This window comes from Lucilia sericata, unplaced genomic scaffold (assembly GCF_015586225.1).
Source record: "Lucilia sericata isolate MDLA Ls3-8-SP2 unplaced genomic scaffold, ASM1558622v1 Contig000115F_arrow, whole genome shotgun sequence".
Taxonomy (NCBI): Eukaryota; Metazoa; Arthropoda; class Insecta; order Diptera; family Calliphoridae; genus Lucilia; species Lucilia sericata.
In genome coordinates, this window is record NW_023994147.1 from 36,419 (window position 1) to 47,186 (window position 10,768).

The window sequence follows — 10,768 nt, forward strand, 5'->3', positions numbered from 1 at the left end:
GCATCGTTCAATATCATTGCCTGAAAGTAATTACATTGTAACATCTTTTCTACTACTACTACTACTACTACTACTCCTCACTACCCCTACTAGCCCTTTCCCCGTCAACATTTGTTTCTGTGTCACTTTTTATGTGTGTGTCTCTCTCTCTATATATATTATTATTATTTTCTTTAATTTGTTAAACCTCACTCTTGAAACGCTGTCGTGTCATGTAAAATCTTGTGAATATTTATTTATATTTTTTTAATATGTTGGGAAAAACTTTCCATCAAATTCCATTTATAGGGAATAATGTTTGTAAATTTTTGATTTTTTTTTAAATTTTAAATGCAATTTTTATACCCTACACCATTAGATTTACGCATAATAATGGTCCAACAATACCTAACAAATAACTGCAAAAATTTGTTCATCTCAGAAGTCACTCAGAAGTATCTTCTATGCGATAATGTGAACAAATTGATCGCCTATTTAATAGCCGAAGATCTTCAATCTTTTAATGTATATTCTCTTCCAACTATTCTCTAGAAGTGAGTTAAACTTACAGAAGATACAATTTTTTTTCGAAATTTTGTTTTTTTAACATCTGTATAATCTTCTAACTATCATCCAGAAGTTTCTTATAGGTGTGAATCTAGAAGATCAAAATTATTTCGTATATATCCTGAACATCAATTCGTTGTTAAATGTTTTCTCTCGTCAGACTATCATCCAGAATTGTTTATTACGTGGTGTCTGTAAAATTTGTTTAACAATTTTGTCTTCACATGTTTGAGGGGAGTTTTCTTAGAATCACTTGCTGACTTCATGTAAAGATGTCCGTCCATCCAACTTTTTTTAAGATTACTTGACATAATTTGACAATATTATTTAAGCCTTCCTTGATTTCCCTTACTAAAATGTTTAAATATATCGGTATTAAGTTAAAATGTAGTTTGAAAAACTCTACGGATTTTGGGCCGTTCCTAAAATAACTTTAATGGTTATGAATATAGTATGGGAACCATTTTCAAGTGTATAAAGATCGGATCATTATAAAAATCACTGGTGTAGGGTAACATATAGTCGGACATGCTCGACTATAATCTCTCAATTGTTTTTTCTTATATTAATTGTATATTTTTTACACACACCGTCCCCACTTCTACTACGGCAATGATCCTTCGTTTTACTATTCGTTGTCAAACTTGCACTGGAAATTTTTTGATTTTTATCCAAGAAATTTTTTTTTTAAATCGTATGAATGACTGTTAACTCTCCTTCTTATAGTTTCTTTCTTTAGGGAACACCTCAAAAACTAAATGTTTTTTTTTTTTTTTTTTTCATTATTTCAAAACTCAAATTTCATAAACTTAGTCACATTCATCATCACAATCTTTAAAAGTTCTATAGATGTTATAAGAAATATTTTCTATTTATTTTTTTTCGATATTTGTTCTAGTTCTTGTATGTATGATTGTTGCTGTTTCCTTTTTTATCTTTTCATTTTTCTCCAGAGTTTATTATTTGATTTAGTTCTTATAGTATATTTGGTTCTCGTATTAGATTTTGTATTTGATTTAAGTTTAATATTGAAAATTGTTAGTTGGAAATGTGTATTTGTGTTTATTGAAGAGTAAGGTATTTCGTAATTGAAATTTCTTGAAAACAAATAAAGATTTTATGATATATTTCAAGCAAACTTTAATTTAATAAAAGTTTCATTAAAGCTTTAACTAGGTAAAGCTTTGAAAGAAACTATTCTTACTCAACAAAAAGCTTTAATAAATCAAAAAACTAAAATTTAAAGAAAGCTTGAACAAGTAAACAAAATGGTTTAGCATAATATATGTACAAATAAAAGCTTGTAAGCTTAAAGCTTTAATATTGAGCTTTTAACCTTTATTTCAACTAGTGAAACAATTACACCTTGAATAAAGAGGATATTGCAGATGAATTTAAATATTAACTTAAACTATTAAGCTTTTAAATATTTAAATGCTTAATATGTTAAAAGCTTTAACAAAATACATACTCATTAAAGACTTTAAATTTTACTTTTAATTTTCTTAAGCTTTTGTTTGCATGTTTTAATTCCAATGAAACTGTTTTTCAAAGTATAAAATTTATAAATATTTTAAGATTTTAAGCAACATAAACTAATTTATTAATGCTTCTTAGAATTCAAACTTTCATATACATTAAACTTATTAAATATATTATAAACATAGATTTTACTATCATTTACCTTTAAATCATTTACACTTTATCTATATGATGACAAATCACTTACTTATGGCAAAAAATAACAAATCTATTTGAAATCTCTTAATCCCCAAACAATTTTAGTTTATCGGGGAATACACATGATACCAAAAAGCATTCATTTTATTCCATACAACTCTAAAAGAGAGAAACACAAGCAGCAAAAAAGGAAGAAAAACATAATAATAATGAAAATTAAAAACGCAAATATAAAGTAAATTATATATTTCATATTTTAATGGTGTTGCTGCAGCATCCATCGCAAGCCATCCATCTATTCATCCTCCAACCATACCACTGGACAGTAATTTCGACATTTATTCTCCATTAGTGTTGTTGTTCTTTGTACAATTTTATACTTGTGGTCACTGCGTAAATCGGAATTTATCCTGCATCTCTCGCTTCTTTGCATGTACCATCATGTCACATTTTAAAACTGCCAATTAGTTCTTGACCCAGTTTCATATCTCTTTTTTTCTTTGCTTTACTTTTCGAGAAATTAATGATGAATTGTTGTTCATTTAGGGGTTTTTTTTGGGATAAAAAAATCATTTTAAGTTTTTTCGTATGTTTTTCATTCTCTAATTGCATTAAAATATAATTAAATAAAAATGCAATTTTATGTTTAACTAACTAATGCAAAGGCGCTGTAGAAAGCTTAATTAATTGTATATTATACACTATGTTATCATTTAAAATACCTCCTAGAACTACACAATAATCTTGCTAACATTAAATCTCCTTAAAGTATGCCACAAATTCCCCAACATTCTCAACCCCTACAAATATGTATGTCACTTTCTAAATAGTTACTTCCTTAATAATCAATCTTGTGTTATTTAATTTTCTTTTTCTCCCACGCTCCTGTTATTTCTTTTTTTTTTTTTTTTTTGTATTACCTTAGAAGCACTTTCAATCACATCAATATTAATTAAAGCGAAAAACACGTATTCCTAAGGGCGTTAAAATGTCAAAGACAAAAAACGAAAAAAAAAAACAACTCTTGTTAAATTCTTATCAACTGCAAATTTTTTTCCTATAGAGATTTACTAGTTTTGCTAAATACCTTTTAAATTTTCGACTACTCATCAGCTACTGCTGCCTTCCCTCACTGTGAGTTTTAGTTAATGTTAATGAATCCTTTAGTTTTTATAAATGAATTGTTAAACTAGTGGGAGGACAAAGGAAAAGAAAAAGTAAAAACTATTTTACTTAAATTAAATAATCTTGTTTATTTTCTATTGACTGATCTATTAAATAGTCTATGGACAAGTCTTGTTTATAGACCGATGAACAAGTCGGTCATCTCGTTTATTTACCTATGGACTAGGCCATGGGCTAGTTCAATATACATATCTATTATTAGGCTTTATGCTGGTCTAGCCTATAGATTAGACTATGGTTTATCTTATAGACCAGCCTATAGACTAGTCTATGGACTATCTCATAGACTAGTCTATGAACCAGTCTATGAATTAGTAAACTGGTCAAGTCCATAGATCCATAGATTAGTCTATTGACCAATCTATGGACTAGTATATTGACAAGACTATATCTATACATGAGACAAGTATAGACTAACTTGTTTACTAATATATTGACTAGTCTATTCTATAGACTATTCTTTTGACTATTCTATGAATATTCTATCGACTAGTCTGTGGACTAGTCTATTAACTAGTCTTTTGACTTAGTATTCTATGGACTGGTATATTCACTAGGCTTTGAACTAGTCTATTGCCTAGTCTATTGGTTAGTCTATGGACTAGTTTAGAGTAGGTATAGGCTAGGTATAGACTAGTCGTTTGACATGTCTATGGACTAGTCTTTTGACATGTCTATGGACTAGTCTATTGACTAATCTATGGAATAGTCTATAGGCTATTCTATCAACTACTCAATGGATTAGTCTATAAACTAGTCAATAGACAAGACTTTGGACATATCTTGTCTATTGACTAGTTTATGGACTAGTCTTTTGACCAGCCTATGGACTGGTCTATTCACTAGACTAGTCTATGGATTAATCTATTTTAGTCTTTGGATATGGCTATGGACTAGTTATTAAGTATTAACTGATGTATGGACTAGTCAATGGTATATTCTATGGACAAGGCTATGGGCTACTCTATGGATTAGTCTATAAACTAGTCAATAGACTAGTCTTTGGACATATCTATGGTCTAGTCTATGTACTATTCTATTCTAGACTGATCCATTGACTTTAGTCTATGTAAGTATTTATTTATAAAGTTGATTGTGGTGATGTTAAGAAAGGATAAAAGAAGAAACGATATAAGAAGTACATATTTAAATGTTATTGAACCTCAAAAATAATTTAACTGTTACAACAGTGAGCGGCATCAATGGCTCTTTTGTTAAAAGTAAACAACAAAATGGCTGTAGAATTTTCTTAAAATATCTGCATTACGTTTAAGACCGTTTTTTAAAAATAACTCTTTTGTTTTAAATTTGAAAAGTAAACAACCTTGATATCGCTTTAAAAATATGGGTGGCAAACAAGTTTTGTGGCATGAATAATCATTCATTCAAAGTATTAAATATATGGTAGGGTTTCAAAGAACACTTTTTTTTGTATATGCATGAAAAGTAAACTTTTTTTTATTTCAGAAAAATTTTATTCTAGCAAAACCTCAAATTATACATAATTATATTTGAAGAATAAAAACTGAAATAAAAACAGCCAGATTTGTCACATCAGCATTTTTTACATGTTTTTCTTTTTTGCTGCGTGTTTCTTTTATTTTCTCCTGTTTTTTTTTTTTTTATTAAATATAAATTTATTTTTATATTTTTAGTATGTATTTCATTCATACACATAAATTTTTACTTTGAGAACATTATTCTAGTTATTATTTTCAACAACAACATCATCATCGTCATTATCAACGTTGTCATAATTTTTATGCAGTTTGAGGAAAGAGCCAACCGTACTCCTTTCCTTTATTTATATGCATGCAAAAATTTTAACTTCCTTTCCCGCTGCAGTTTCTCTTTTTTTAAACTGTTTAACATATTTTGGTTTTTCACATCTCTCAGCTCAAGACTTGACTTGATTCATCATCAGAATACTGAAGACAATGATGATGTTGATGAGGTTGCTGTTGATTGCACAAAGTGTGGTTTAATGTTTTTAGTGCATGATGGCTGAATATTGTGTGTCTCCACACTTTTTAAGACCAACAAAATTCTGTTTTTATAACTGTATTTAAAGCTGTTTTTTTAGGTCCATGTATTTATGTTTCTTTTTTTATTTTTGCTCTGAAGTTTGCTTGATTTTTTTTTGTTGTAGTTTTGTTCTATTCTATTTCATATTATTCATGAATTAATGAATGATAATGAAGTATGCCGAGTTTTAGAAGCAAAAGCAGCGAACACCAATCTTTCAGCAACTAACTATAAGTTGTTTTCTTTTTAACCGAAAAATAAGTATCATTTGTTTTTGAGATTTCAAAAAATAACGTTAATTTTGTAGTTTATTACTTTTGCTTCTATACCCGTTTTGTCTACCGCTGTTGTTTGTCTGTCTATGGTGGTTTTACGTCCTTTTTCTTTCGGCCGCATTTATAGTTTAAGCTTTTTTTCCGTTGCATTTTTATTGTATAGTTTTTATCAGTTTCTTTTCTTTTTAATCTTTTAGCAAGTTTGTTATGTTTTTCTATTAGGTTCTTTGTTTTATGGATTTTCAAATAGATATTTTTCTTACAAATCATTATGTTAGTTTAAAGCTTTAAGCGAAAAATCTCAAGTTTTAAAGAAAATTCAATTTGCACAATTTTATAGTAGACCTATGCTCAACACTATCACTGTCAATAGTGTTGAGTTGTTTCTTAATTCTTATACGGAAATAACAATCTTTCTTTTTTCATTATGGAAATTTTTTCTAGAAAAAAGTGTTATATTTATTTTTTTGAAAAATGTTTTCCAAAAAAAGCAATTTATGGATGAAAAACTTTATAAATTTTTTTTATCAAAAAAACGTATCTACGAACTTTCTTTTCGATTGTAATATTTAAAGTTTTTATATAAAAGTCAGTTTCTCCAAAGCTTTCAAATCAAAAGCTGTTTTACATAGTTGCTTAATGAAAAAGGAAGTTAGTGAATTAGTGAATTAGGTAGGTAGTTAGTTAGTTAGTTAGTTAGTTAGTTAGTTAGTTAGTTAGTTAGTTAGTCAGTTAGTTAGTTAGTTAGTTAGTTAGTTAGTTAGTTAGTTAGTTAGTTAGTTAGTAGTTAGTTAGTTAGTTAGTTAGTTAGTTAGTTAGTTAGTTAGTTAGTTAGTTAGTAGTTAGTTAGTTAGTTAGTTAGTTAGTTAGTTAGTTAGTTAGTAGTTAGTTAGTTAGTTAGTTAGTTAGTTAGTTAGTTAGTTAGTTAGTTAGTTAGTTAGTTAGTTAGTTAGTTAGTTAGTTAGTTAGTTAGTTAGTTAGTTAGTTAGTTAGTAGTTAGTTAGTTAGTTAGTTAGTTAGTTAGTTAGTTAGTTAGTTAGTTAGTTAGTTAGTTAGTTAGTTAGTTAGTTAGTTAGTTAGTTAGTTAGTTAGTTAGTTAGTTAGTTAGTTAGTTAGTTAGTAGTTAGTTAGTTAGTTAGTTAGTTAGTTAGTTAGTTAGTTAGTTAGTTAGTTAGTTAGTTAGTTAGTTAGTTAGTTAGTTAGTTAGTTAGTTAGTTAGTTAGTTAGTTAGTTAGTTAGTTAGTAGTTAGTTAGTTAGTTAGTTAGTTAGTTAGTTAGTTAGTTAGTTAGTTAGTTAGTAGTTAGTTAGTTAGTTAGTTAGTTAGTTAGTTAGTTAGTTAGTTAGTTAGTTAGTTAGTTAGTTAGTTAGTTAGTTAGTTAGTTAGTTAGTTAGTTAGTTAGTTAGTTAGTTAGTTAGTTAGTTAGTTAGTTAGTTAGTTAGTTAGTTAGTTAGTTAGTTAGTTAGTAGTTAGTTAGTTAGTTAGTTAGTTAGTTAGTTAGTTAGTTAGTTAGTTAGTTAGTTAGTTAGTTAGTTAGTTAGTTAGTTAGTTAGTTAGTTAGTTAGTTAGTAGTTAGTTAGTTAGTTAGTTAGTAGTTAGTTAGTTAGTTAGTTAGTTAGTTAGTTAGTTAGTTAGTTAGTTAGTTAGTTAGTTAGTTAGTTAGTTAGTTAGTTAGTAGTTAGTTAGTTAGTTAGTTAGTTAGTTAGTTAGTTAGTTAGTTAGTTAGTAGTTAGTTAGTTAGTTAGTTAGTTAGTTAGTTAGTTAGTTAGTTAGTTAGTTAGTTAGTAGTTAGTTAGTTAGTTAGTTAGTTAGTTAGTTAGTAGTTAGTTAGTTAGTTAGTTAGTTAGTTAGTTAGTAGTTAGTTAGTTAGTTAGTTAGTTAGTTAGTTAGTTAGTTAGTTAGTTAGTTAGTTAGTTAGTTAGTTAGTTAGTTAGTTAGTTAGTTAGTAGTTTTAGTTAGTTAGTTAGTTAGTTAGTTAGTTAGTTAGTTAGTTAGTTAGTTAGTTAGTTAGTTAGTTAGTTAGTTAGTTAGTGGGATCGAACCCACAGCCTTCGTATTGATAATCGAGAACACTACCACCTGACCTATCCTATTCACCTTCATAATATATTACCCAAAGCTGGTCATGGTTTCTATCAACCGACAGATCTGACAAGATCAGATGCGAATTTATATTTATAATTTTGACAAATACTCAAAGTCTCATAAAAAATTGTGCAAAACTATTAACGATAACAACACTAACAAACACATCCATCTGACTTCATCGATATTCAACCCCTACTAATCATGCAATGATGTTGCAAATGATGCTTAATGATGAACCCGAAGTACAACTAATCTACAGCAACTAACTAACCACCAACAAACGAAAATTTGTTTTCAAGCAAGGAAAAGGCAAAAATAAAATAACAATCAAAATTTCACAGAATTATAAAACTTTATTAAAAATTCAAAAATTTATTTTAAAAATCCTCTAGCTGCTGCCGACAATGAAACCAAGAGACCTTTTGGAGAACCTTTAATGTTGCATAAGAAAATCCTAATGAATTCAACGGCACCAGCTGGTGGCAGTGGCAGCAATAATCCCAAAAATGTCAAACAACATTTAAAAACAGCTATAGCGTCTACAGGTGCAGCAAGAACTGCAACGACAGCTTTAACTGAAGCGAACACGAAACCAGTGAAAAAAGTTCGATTAAAACCTTGATACGCCCCACAAGAAAACCTTGGAAAACCTAGTCGTCCTTAGTGAATGTGTCTTCTGTAAGATGTGTTTTAGAAAAATTAAAATCCTTTACCTTGTTAGCGAAAAAATAAATCCTGCGAAAAAGTCCTGTGTTACAAACAAAAAAAATTAAGAAAAGCCTCAGAATAAATAGTTCTTTTAGAAAATATTTATAAATTAAAGAAAAAAATACGTAAATAAATTATAAAAATATATATTTTTTTAATTTTTAATTTTAATTTACTATAAATTATTTTGTTTTAATTAAATTATCACCTAAATTCATTATTTACTTGCAAAGATTTCCGTTTTGATTAAATTATTTATTTTGAAAAACATTTCATTTAAGCAAAAACCCAGCAAAATGTTTGTTTAATAAAACGTTTTTAATACTCTACATCTGAGACTAGATAATATATGGTCATTTTGCAAAAATGTTTGTTTTATATTAATTCCCTAAAACTAGGTAACATTTATTTTTAAAGTAGATTAAATATCATATTATTAAACTAAATTCATGGAATATTCTCGAATATATTTTTTAACTTTCTTAACTTTTTTGACAAATTTCAAAGTTTCTAAAGCAAATTTGTTGCTGGGTTTTTTATTGTAACAGCTGTAAAGTCCTATACGTTAGTAATTTGTCATAATGTATCCTTTTAATGTGTATTTTTTTCTAACTCTGGCAAATTTATTGAAATTCAATTAAATATCATTATATGGTTTTTATTTAAAATTAATGTTTTTTCTTTTTGTTGTAGTCTATCTAAACAGCATAATAATTTAACAATTATTTTTCATAATAATATTTACTTAAGCACTTTTTTGTTATTGTTGTAATTGTTATTATTATTTTTAGTTTTTTGTCTAATATAATATTTATAGCAAAAAAATGTATATTTATAATTTATTTGTTTTTTTTTAATATTTTTTTGTAAACAATATTTTTATTTAAACTTTATTATATGTATTCATATTGTTGCTGATTTCAGTTTTTTCTACTACTTTCTAATATTATGTTTTTCTCCTTTTCTATATAATTTGCATATTTTGTATAATATTTAATGATGATTGTAAATATTTATAAATGTATTCAGTATTTTGCATAATAAATTTAAATGTAATTCAAAAATAATTCTCTATAAATCTATTATTTAATAAACATTTTGTTTTTGTTATAGTTGTTTTTTCTTAACACAAACTCTATTCTGCATTCAACATAGAAAAACATATTAAATACATCTGCGTTTAAAAATTTTGAATTCAACAATCAATTTTCATTGAATGTTTTTATTTTATTTTATTTTAAAATATTCTAAATTCATATATATAAACTTGTCAACAGGAATACATAAATACTACGTATTTACGTCATACATACACACATTCATGCAATCAATAAAAACAAAAACAAACATTATTATTAAGTCGAATTTAATATGAAATTGCAACAATAACAATAATAATAGGGGAAGTATGATAAGTAAGAAAATTGTATCTTTAATTTCAATTTTTTCTATATCCTGGACTATAGACTATCCCATACTCTATACCCTATACTCTATGTCATAGACTAGTCTATACTCTGGACTATATACTAGTCTAAATCCTGGATTATAGACAAGTCTATACTTTAGACTATAGAATAATCTATACACTGAACTATAGACTAGTCTATACCCTGAACTATAGACTAGTATATTCTTTGAACGATAGACTAGCCTATAATATGGACTATGGACTAGTCTATAATCTGTACTAGTCCATACTCTAGTCTACTTTAGTCTATACTCTGGTCTAAACTCTAGACCATATATCAGTCTATACTCTAGACCATAGACCAATCTATACTCTATACCATAGGCCAGTCTATACTCTAGACCATAGACCAGTCTATACTCTAGACCATAGATCAGTCTATAATATGGACTATGGACCAGTCTATACTCTGGACTATAGACCAGTCTATACTCTGGACTATAGACCAGTCAATACTCTGGACTATAGACTAGTCTGTACTCTGGACTATAGACTAGTCTATACTCTGGAGTATAAACTTGTCTACACTCTGGACTATAGACTAGTCTATACTCTGAACTATAGACTAGTCTATACTCTGGACAATAGAGTAGTTTATAGTCTAGACTATAGACAAGTCCATACTTCGGACTATAGACTAGTCTATACTCTGGACTATAGACTAGTCTATATACTAGAGTATTCTCTTGACTATAGACTAGTCTAAACTTCGGGCTATAGACTAGACTATACTCTAAACTATAGCCTAGTCTATACTCTGAACTATAGACTAATTTATACTCTGGACTATG

At 27.6% G+C, this 10,768-nt stretch overlaps 1 protein-coding gene across 1 annotated transcript in view; it reads left to right on the top strand.

Moving 5' to 3' along the window:
* LOC119600454 (SH3 and cysteine-rich domain-containing protein 2-like) overlaps positions 1-9,224 on the top strand; it is a 42,006-nt gene extending 32,782 nt beyond the window's left edge. The window contains exon 4 of the mRNA XM_037950666.1: positions 8,191-9,224. Within this exon, the coding sequence (XP_037806594.1) occupies positions 8,191-8,420 (230 nt within the window). The 3' untranslated portion in view covers positions 8,421-9,224. The remainder of the gene's footprint in view (positions 1-8,190) is intronic.
* Positions 9,225-10,768: the final 1,544 nt, after the last annotated feature.